At 60.7% G+C, this 10,740-nt stretch overlaps 1 protein-coding gene across 1 annotated transcript; it reads right to left on the bottom strand.

Annotated features, from left to right (window-relative positions):
* Positions 1-50: 50 nt before the first annotated feature.
* Positions 51-4,734, bottom strand: ATP6V0C (ATPase H+ transporting V0 subunit c). The gene is given in 3 exon segments (NM_001009195.1): positions 51-255; positions 392-575; positions 4,656-4,734. Coding segments are annotated over 3 exon segments (468 nt in total).
* Positions 4,735-10,740: the final 6,006 nt, after the last annotated feature.

The following is a 10,740-nucleotide window of genomic DNA, read 5'->3' as shown; positions in this document are numbered from 1 at the left end:
AGGGGGTGGTCTTGACATCAATCGTATTCTGTGGCTGGTGGCCGGCAGGGCTACTTTGTGGAGAGGATGAGGGCGACGATGAGACCGTAGAGGCCGAGCACCTCGGCAAAGATGAGGATAAGGATCATGCCCACGAAGAGCCGCGGCTGCTGGGCGGTGCCACGCACGCCCGCGTCCCCGACGATGCCGATGGCGAAGCCTGCTGCCAGCCCGCTCAGGCCCACACTCAGGCCCGCACCGAGCTGAAGGAAACTCCTGGGGAAGAGAGGACCCAGGAGGCATGTTGGTCCACCACCGGGAGGCAGCCGGGCCCAAGGCGCCCCGCGGAGCCCCCCGCCCCGCCCCCGGCTTCCACCCAGGCAGGCAGTGGGGAGAGCCGGCCGGCCCTCACCTGTACAGACTGATGCCGTCATTCAGGGAGTTGGCGATGAGGACTGCCACCACCAGGCCGTAGATGGCAATGATCCCAGCCATGACCACCGGGATGATGGACTTCATGATCATCTCTGGCCGCATGACAGACATGGCTGCGATGCCCGTGCCGCTCTTGGCTGTCCCGTAGGCAGCGCCCAGGGCTGGCGGGAGAAAGTGAGGTGAGCCCAGAGGGCCTGGGGCCAGGACCAGGCAGGCAGCTTTTGGTGTACTCCAGGGCCAACGCAAGTGCTCACCCCAAGGGCAAGAGAGCGGGAGGCAGCCTCTGGAAAGACCGGCCATAGGCCAGCACTTGGGGTCTCCTGTGCCCCTCCCCCGGAGGCCCTCCTGGCTGTCTGGCCTACCTGGGCTCTTTCACTCCTGTGGAACCCCAACCCAGGCTCACGAGCACTCCCCAGGCCCACTACACAGACCCCACGCTTCCACAGAGCCTCAGACCCCCGAAGAGGCGCTGGGACAGGCTGCCCTGTCACGCCAGCAAACAGGTAGTTGGTCCCCAGCAGCAGTGCAGATTCCAGGCTCGTTCCCAGGTCAGCAAAGGCCTGGAAGAGCACAAGCTGCATATCTCAATGGCCCAGACGTCCAGCCAGGGTCAGCCCACCAACCCTGGGACCACATCAAAAGAGCACACAGAGCCCCTGCAGCGCAGGGTCAGGGGAAGCTGGCCTGGCAACTCGCACTCTAGGCCAGAGCTTCATCCACTCCCCACCGCCCCCGCAGTAGTCCCCATGGCTCCAGCCCCGGGACATGTTGCATCAAGCACTGCTGTGTTTGAGAGCTCCATCAGGAAAGGCCCTCTTGGCACACAGCAGGCCAGGACCCTTGAGTTTGAGGAGAATCTCAACCAGACAGTCAAAAACAAGGGACAGGAAGGACAGTGGGCTGTGATGTCATCACCCAGGCCGACCCCAAGGACTCCGCAGACACCTCCGAGAAGCCCGGTTTCTCTGGTAGGCGGGAGGTCTAGGCACTGCGGGGTTCCTGTCTCCCCTGCCATCGTCCCTCCTCCCTCTTCCCAGGGTGGGCTGCCTTCCTGAAACCACCCCCCATACCCCCCAGCCTGTCCTCTGAGTCTAGAAAAACATTTGCAAGCACAAGGGAAAGCCAAGAGGGAGCCCAAGCAGGACACCTTACTGCTGCCTGCCCCCGAGGCTCCTCCTGCTGAGCAGAGGCTGACCTGGGGCAGAGGTGGAGGGGCCAGGACGGTCGCAGACATTCCTCTGGACCTGACTCACCTAGCTGGGCGGTGAAAGATGACTAGTCTGTGCTCACTGCAGAGCAGCGGTGAGGCCAGAGGGGCTCATGATGAGGAGACAGATACGGCCCCTCCAAGCACAGCAACACATTCAGAAGAGTGGTGAGGTCTGGGGAAGGGCTTCATACAGGAGATAACTGAGAAGAGGGATGCCAGTGAGTTGGTGGACATAGACAGATGAGGCAAGAGAAACAGGACGATTCCAGACCACATGGAGCAGAGACACTGCCGGGGAGCAGAGGGAAGAAGTGGGCGGGGGCAGGGCAAAGGACCCGCATGGTCTCCTCCACAGCCCTGCATGTTCGGACATCTGGCCATCAGCTGCTAGTCTTTATGAAGCCGTTCCTGGAGCAACAGGGCATTTTTTGGCTGCCTCCTGCGGGCGCAGAACCACAGCAGGCCAGTACCGGGGCTCCTTACTCAAGGGCAAGGGCACAGGGTGCTGGGTGGCGCCAGGTGAGACCTTACAGGGAAGCCAGCATCCCAGGCAGTGGGCCCGGCAAGGCCGCAGTTGGGGAGTCAGCTAGTGAGCTGGGCCCATCCCCACAGAGGGCAGCACGGAGATCATGTGGCTGGGGGTGGGGAGCAACCAGAAGAACGAGGGGAAGGAATGGGAAGACTGTCAGAAGGAGAAGCAGCCTGGCCTGGGCAGGCCTGGACACCAGCTCCACAGGCCAGGCCGGAAGTGGCTCTAGATGGTGCAAGACAGAAACCAGGAGACGGTTCTGAAGGCCCATCAGTAGGGAGGAAGTCATAGAGAAGACAGAGAAAGAGCCACTGATGGGCCTGCAGAAAACAGGATGAAGAAAGACTCTACAAGACTTGGGTCACAAATTAAGAAAAAAAGGGGGAAGCTGGAATGGGAGACACGGATCCCGCGTGGACCTTATCCAATCCAGGCAGGCCAGGAGCATCTGAGCCAGGGAGAGCAGACACACTGCGGTCATCCTGGCAACACCTGAAGCCTGGCTCTGCAGGCAGGCATGAGAAGGTGGATGAAAACAAGCGCTGGAGACATGGGCTCGAGAAAGAAATCAAACCAGAGTTTGACCCAACTGGACAAGTATGAAAAGTTGGCTACTGTACGGCCACAGCAAGCAGCCTACAGGGAGGGGAGAAGGATGGAGCTGTGTACAAGCCAACCAGAGCAGGTGGCCCCCAATCCCCAGGAGCCTGGACCAGTGACACCCTATTCTCAGTAACGTTCAAAGGCCTGCTGGTGAGGGCTCGGCTCAAAGGCACCAAGTAAGCTCTAGAAAGAGCGGGAAATGAGGCACCTGGTGACTGGAAGGTGGCCAGGAGCTGGATACAGAAAAAGGCTTGGGGGAAAACAAAGCCAGAATTCACATTCCATGTGGGCAAGGTTCTTGTCTTGCTCACTGATGTCCCCAAGTGTCTGGCACCCAGGAGTTCAACTGAGATTGGCTGAATGGCCAATGACAGACACAATCAACAACCCACAAGTGGCCAGGCACTGGCCCTGGAGGTATTCCAGAAGCAAACATCGAAAGAGACTAGAGAAAAAGGAGGCACAGACAGCTGTCCGCCCCAAGGAGTGGGCACAGGCAGCTCTGGAAGATGTGGAAATAGAGGCGGCACCTAGGGTGGAAGGGGAAGTACAGGCATTTCTCCCACCACAAATGACCCCTAACTCGCACATGATGGGAAGGGCAGGGCCCACTCAGTGGCTTGTGACCTGCAGCAGGCAGGCCCGGGCAAAGGGAGGTCCCCACACCCCCACCCCACTGGTGTTTACAGTCAGCAGACACTGTTTGGAGTTCAATCCCTGCACATACCTGCACAAGAAGCCTCTCCAGTCCCAGATAGGGTGGGGCAGGGCGAGTCATCAAAGCCCCAAGCCAGACGAACCCAAGGAAGCCTGGACTAGACCAGGCCAAACCAGTTGGTGGGGCTGTAGGGGGGTCAGGACTCATTTCTGAGTCCCACATCCCTGGCTGGGCCCAAGTGCTCATCTCCCAGAAAGGCCAATTTCCACTGAATTTTACACCGAAGACTGTTAAGACCCCACTTCAAAACTAGAGTGTCATCTAGAACACTGGAAGGCCCCCTTCTCCATTCCTGGGGCAGCCCCTCCCAATTCCAGGCCTCAGTAAAGGGGAGAAAGGTCATTCATTCATTCAGACTCCTCCCAAGGAAGAAAGCTCAATCACCTCAATGCTGAGGCTCCTCGCTAACTCGCCCACCCAGACAAGCGTCCACACACAGTGCAGAGGCTGGCCTGTTTCCTGGACATCCACCCTGCGCCCTCAGCCTGTCTGACCCACCTCCACCTCTAGACTCCACTCCCACCTCTGAGGTCCTGCCCTGCTCTCAAGACCAACCTCTCAATCCAGCTTTTCCTACCAACCCACACAGCCTAGTGTTGGGAAACACCGACAAACCCTAACTGGAAGCACCTGTTTAAGTGCAGACCCACCTGAACGCCCCCCACCCCCGCTGCCCCATGGAGGCGGGGGGGCAGGCCGCCACAAGGGCGAGGGCCATGGACCTCGGCAGGGAGCACCCAAAGGCCGGCCCCTTGTGGGGGTAGCTTTCCGAGGCGTGATGTCACACCTGCCAGCAGGATGGGGGGGGCGGGTGCGGAGCAAGCGCAGGACCGCGGGCCCCCACCCCGGTCTGCCCCCGCCTCTCCGGGGACTAAGATGGCAGCGACGCCGCCGCCCCTCCCCCGCACCGAAGAGACCGGCTGGCAGGGGGCCGTCCGGGACCCCCTGGGACCCACACCTGGGACCAGTCAGCGGGCCCCACTCTCCAGACACCCGACGGCCCCTGCAGCCCTCAGGGTCCCGATAACACCCCCCCCCGCAGTCACGTGAGACCCGGGAACCCCCCCCCCCAACAGCTCGAAATTACGTCAAAATGACATCACACGCCGAACCCCGGGGAGCAACAGGCACGAGCCCCGTGGGTCCCCCGTCTCCCGGGTCCCTCCTGCCACGGCGCTCACCGCTGAAGACCATGGCGGCTGAGGCACCCATGACCGCGAAAAAGGAAGCGTACTCGGGGCCGCTCTTGGCCTCGGACATGTCTGCGGGTGGGGAGGGGGGGCGAGTTCAGCGGACCGAGGCCGGGGCGAGGTCGGGCCGGGCGCGGCGAGCGGCGGGGTGCGCGAGGCGAGCTGGCCGGAGGCTGCGAAGGCGACCCGGCCCGTCAGCCGCTGCGCTCTAAATACCAGCACCGCAGGACAAAATGGCGGCCGCGGCCGCGTCACATGACCGGGGCCCCGCCCCTGCGGCCCGCACCACTCCGCATGGGCGGGGGGAGCCGCGGCGGGGACGCCGGGCGCCCCGCCCCGCCGGCCTGCACCCCAGCGCAACGCCTCGCGCCGGCCGCCGTGGGCGCCCCTGGGACCCCGCTGCGGTGGGCCCGTCCGGTCGCAGGGCCGGGGCGGGGCGGGGCGCGCCTGGATTAGCATACGGGGCGGGGCTCGCGGCGCCCCGCCTTCTCTGCGGCTGCGCCGCTCCGCGGGGTTTCGGTTCCGAGCGTCGCGTTCCTCCACGGTCTCCGAGTGGAGCCCGGCCGCGGGGTTCTAACGGTCCAGACCGCAGGGACTCAGGACTGCGGTCTACCCTCGACGTCCTCACACCCTCCGGGGTGACCTGAGGGCGGAGCCGGAGTCCTGTGTCCCGAGGCACCAACCACCCCCGTCCCCTGTCGACCCCGTCTCCAGTCTCTTCCAAACCCGTCCAGCAATTTGGGATTTCTCCCGTGGCGTCCGAGAAAAAGGAGGCCCCTACTCTGTATCTGTGTCCTCTTTTGCATCAAACCTAGACTGCTGTTTTGGAGGGGTTATCTCTACTCCTCAGCTTGTAGGCGCGGTTGGTTTGAAACCCTGCACGACCTGTGAAGTCTTCCCTGGATAGCTATATCGTCTGGGGTCCCTTGTCCTGCCTGTTTCCACAGCAAGCCCACGAATCCAGGGCTGCCCTTGTTTCTGGAACAGCAGTAAGTGGTTCCCTCTGAGCCTAGCAGACCGTCTGGGCCTGGGGCTGCCCTGATAATCTCATATGGGTATACTGGTACCCTGACTGGCTGCCTTATCGCTGGCCACCAGCTCTGGTTCCCTCTGCCCTTTCATCTGGCGCATTTCAGGAGCCCTGGGTGACTGCCATCTGATCCTGGGTCTCCCTTGAGCCCCACCCCTCGCCCTGACATTAAAGCGCGCTTCATGAACAGCCGGAGCTATAGCAGTCATCAGCCTTCACGTGGGCACTGGGGCCACTACCTCTGGCCTGGCCTTCCCACTGGACCCATCTTCCACACCAGGAACCTGCCTCATAGTCTCTTCTCCACCGTGAGGCTGACTCTGCACCACCTCCAGCACCAAACTTGCAACCCTTGAGTGCCATCTCTTTCCTGTTTCCAAAGAGAGGAGGCTGCCATTCAGCTTGAGCCCTCCCCACCGCCCTCCACCGCCTGACTCTGACTTCTGGAAAGAAATCTTCACTTGGTGTCTCCAGCTCCTCCCCAGCCCGCTGCCCTGGCAGGTTGCTGGTGACCAAGCTGACCGTTTGTCAGGCTCTGAAGGGCCTGTCTTGCTGTCTCAGCCTGCTGCCCACCTCCCCACCCCTCCACTCTCTCTAGGTCACCCCCACCTGCCCTGCTGCCCATGGCCTTCCTCGGGTCACAAGGAGAAGCAAAGACAGGCCCAGGCGCTGAAGCCTCAGCGTCACTGTAGGTTCTGGGTGTTTCCAGGGCTCCGCCTGCTGTGTCCTGGGTGATCACCCATACATTTCCACACTTGAAGCCATCCGGACAAGTGCATGCCTGAATGCCTGCCCCAGGCCCAGCCCCCATAACTCCAGGAACTTAGGGTCCACAGCCTGGGGAGCCCAGAGCAGGGAGCTGGCACAGCTGGGTGGGGGGGGAGGCTGCATGCTGGGGCAGAATTCAGACTAAGGAAAGGAGGTGCAGGACAGCCCCTCGGACAACTGTACAGCCAAAAGCACGGTGGTGGCAGAGCGTGCAAACCCCTCTATGGCTGAAGTCCCGAGACCGGGAGTTCAGGGAGACTGTTCCCTCCACGGGCGTGGAGGGCAGCTCGGCTCTGCTCACTGTCTTCTGGTTTTCTGCCCAAGTTCTGGTGTGAGAGGTCCCAGTGGATCTCCAGTGGGCCACTGACACCTCAAACTGAGCTCACCTCCCCCAACTTCACCAGCGGCTTCCCCTTGGGTTATTTCCATTTCCAGCAAGAGGCACAACCAACCATACAGGCAGCTGCCTCACCAGCAGCCTTCGAGTCACGGCTCACTCCTCATTACTCACCAGGCCCTGAGGTTCTGTGGCTTCCCAGTTTGGCCTTCACCTCTGCCCTGGGTATCTTCACAGCCTCTCAACTGGCCACCTGCCCAGTCTTCCCCACCCTGTCTCAGAGGATCTTCCTAAATGGTACATGGGACAAGCCTCTTGGGAATCCTTCGCCATCCCCTAAGTATTGGCGGAGGGGGCGCGTTACCTAACCCTCATAATGGTCCTTTGAGGAAGGCCTCACCGTTGCTCTCATCGTGTGGACAAGGAAGCACGTCTGGGAAGTGACCTTGCCTAGTGTCAGCTGGCTGGTGAGCAGCAGAACTGACACTCAAGCCCTGCTGGCGGAGCGTGGCCCGCGCAGCTCTCTACACCGCCTGCTTCCTGCCCGAGAGGTCAGGGCGTGTCTGGTGACCAGCGACGGACTCAGGAGGGACCCAGGTCACCTTCCCCTTGGCCCCCCAGCTCCAGGCGAGCCCTGGGGGTGGGAGAAAGTCCAGGGGATGTGGAAGGGACTGGCCAGGGACGCACGCCTCTGCCTTCTCCCCGCCAGCTGTGCGGCCCCTGGTGTGAAGTCTCAGCATCACAAGCCGCTGGCCTGTCCCAGTGCGGATGGGGATTTCCAGGAATAAAGAAGGTGCCCAGACTTCTGTTGTGGTTTAGTGGCTAAGACTGTGCTCCCAATGCAGGGGGCCCGGGTTCAACCCCTGGTCAGGGAACTGGATCCCACATGCTGCAACGAAAGATCTTGCGTGCCACAACTAAGACCAAACACAGCCAAATAAATGAAAGGAGGGGCTTTGGGAAACTCAAGCCAGAGACCTTGGTAGGGAGAGGTATACAGAGATGTGGGGTGGAGTCCCGACTTCCCTGAGAGTTCTAACGGAGGTGAACAAACCCACTGTCTGCACTGGAAGATGGTAGGAGAAACCCAGTAACACTTTGCAGAGGAATGGCTTCCCTGGTGGTGCTAGTGATAAAGAACCCGTCTGTCAACACAGGAGCCGCAAGAGATGCCAGTTCGATCCCTGGGTCAGGAAGATCCCCTGAAGGAGGGCACGGCAACCAACCTACACCAGTATTCTTGCCTAGTGAAACCCATGGACAGCGGAGCCTGGCGGGCTAAGGTCCATAGGGTCGGAGAGAGTTGGACATGACTGAAGCGGCTTAGTACACAGCACACACGTATCATCTCACACAGGGAAGGGAGAGGATGACAGGCCCCCGATGATTGGAAAGCTGAACTTATCCTGAAGAAGGCCATTTCAAGGCAGAAAGAAGAGAGTCCTGCAGCCCGACATGGCAACTTTATTAAGAAATCAGGAAACTGAAGAGGGTGTGTCCACCTAGAGTGCCCTCTCCCAGTGGACAAGCCTTTCCTTTTGAGTAGCGATGAAGACACACCAGAGGGTGTGACGCTGAGAGGGCGCTGGGCCCTCCTGACCTGGCTAGATAAGAGCCATATGTGGCCCAGGTGAGGTTTCGAGGAGATGGAAGAAAAAGTATAGTTGTGTTATCAGAGGGGAAGGGGTGGGATAAATAAGATGATTTTGGGAGTATAATTTAAATAATTGGAGCTCACAAAATGATACACTTTTTTAAAAAAATAAAAAATTGTCCTCTATACAGGCAGGTCGAGGCACAGCCTGGGGCAGCCAGCCCTGCAGGGGAAACTGTATCTCCCAGGTGACTCCAAAATGTCGGGCCCTGAGAGAGGCAAGAGGTGGAGGAAGGGGGTGATCCCAGGGACGGAGCAGCTCTTCTCACTGACCAGAGCCTTGAGGGCTGCTGTGACAGGGCCTGATTCTTTTCTTTTTATCTGAGCTGAGCTGCTTAGCTCGCCTACCAGAGATCAAATCCAGGCCCCCTGCAGTGGGAGCGCGGAGTCTAAGCCACTGGACTTGCAGGGAAGTCCCAGTCTGATTGATTCTCCGCTCTCGTGACCAAACTGGCAGCAGGCGGGGAGCCGAGGGCCGGTGCTGACCGCCAGGGGGCGGTGTGCGGCTCTTTGTCCAGGGCCAGGGCCGGGGGAATCCTGTGGGTTTACAGTAAACCAGGGCCTGGCGCTGAGCCGGGCACAGGGAGCAGGTTCGCAGAAAGGATGTCGAATGAATCCTCAGCCCTGGGTGCCCACGAGGGCACGGTCTGGCCTGGTGTGGGCTCAGCACCGTGAAAGTCAGCGCGACCTTCCCCTGCTCCGACAGTCAGCCTTCGGCCCTAAGCCACTTGTCTGGCCCATGTTGAGCATCTACTGTGTGTGGGCGCTGAACTAGACTCCCGGAATACAGACTGAGAAAGGGACCTCCCACTCTACCTGGGTGTGTGGGTGGGTGGGTGGTGGGGGGCAGCTAGATCCATGGACAGTGAGCTCCCAATGCCAAATCAGCAACAAAGGAGGGAGGGGCCCGTGAGGCTCAGACAGCCCCCAGCAGGTGATCTCTAAATGAGGGCTTAAAAGATGAGGAAAGTTTGAGCAAAGGAGAGACAGGATCCTCCTGTCTGTGCTTGAAATTACAGACCATCCAAACCACAGAAAGCTGGGCAGCTGCTGGCAAGATGGGAGCCGGCGGGTGAGCCCTGGGGTGCGCGCAGGTGACAGGCAGCTGGCTGGGGAGAGCGCACGGGGGCGGTCCCCACCGGAAGTGCACGCAGGGCTGCTGGAGGCAGTGGGCCCCCAGGGACCCTGTGGGTATTCCCGTGCTGGACCAATTTTCTACTAGGGGCACAGTGCACCGTTTTAAAAAACCAGGAGACAGGGAGGAATGGGGAACAAGTGTCTCACTGATTCCCTTTTGGGGGATGAAAATGGGGGCTAGGCGGAGGCGGTGGGCGCACGGCGCTGGGAAGCCCTGAGGGCCACTGTGCCTCACTCCCTTTGAAGGCAACCATCTTAATGTTTAGAGAGACAGTAAAACAAAGCACTTCCATGGCTGGCTGCAGGTGGGAGCTCGAGCTGGGGTTACCCTGCACCCGGCCCAGAGGGGGTCCAAGTGAGGTGGTAGTGGGAGGAGAGGGCAGCGACCCAGCCTGAGGGGGCCGGCCTCTGAGGTGTGGGAGGACAGAGGGTCTTCCCGCCAGGAAGGCACAGGGCCCAGTCCTGGCCTGTGTCCCCACAGCAGGCCCTGAGCCCCGTACAGTAGGAGGGCACTGCAGGCTCCAGAAACCCACGCTGTCACGAGGGGTGCGTGCACAGCACCCCCCCTGAGAACTGCCCGACGGTCACCAGCAGGCCGACAGGGGAGGGGTGGGGACATTGGCCAACAGCGGAGTCCCCGGGGGCTCCTGGGGAAGGGTCCTGGGGCAGGGGCTTGCAGCCTATCGAGGACGGGAAATTGCCCAGAGGCCCAGGCTCTGGGTTCAGAAGAGGAACTGAAGCAGCTGGTGTGAAAGCGCCAGCAGCCCTGGGGCCAAGCCTCTCTTCCCCTCCCAGCCTGGACTTCTGGGCCCCGGGCCGGGCCCCCAAGGGCGGCAGCAGGAGGGGGCTGAGGAGCGGGAACCAGCGGGTCTTGGGAGGGAACCACCAAGGAAGAGGGGGCAACGGGGGCGTGTGTCCAGTGCCTTGGTTGCCTTCCCTCAGGATGGGAGGGCTGCTGGTGGTCCGCCAGCCCCGGGAGGAACAGGAGGAGGGGCACGTGCATGTGTGTGGGCAGAGAGGTCTTCCGTGGTGGTGGTTATATATGCACACTGAGAGGCATGTCGTTTGGAAAAGACTGGTGATGGTGACTTTCATAACTTCCAGGTAGGAGTCTCATTTTGATGAGCATGACTATTTCTAACACTGAGTT

The sequence above is a fragment of the Ovis aries genome, chromosome 24 (genome assembly GCF_016772045.2).
Source record: "Ovis aries strain OAR_USU_Benz2616 breed Rambouillet chromosome 24, ARS-UI_Ramb_v3.0, whole genome shotgun sequence".
NCBI classification, from domain to species: domain Eukaryota; kingdom Metazoa; phylum Chordata; class Mammalia; order Artiodactyla; family Bovidae; genus Ovis; species Ovis aries.
The sequence above is the reverse complement of the archived record's forward strand: the minus strand, read 5'-3'. Positions and strand labels throughout refer to the sequence as shown.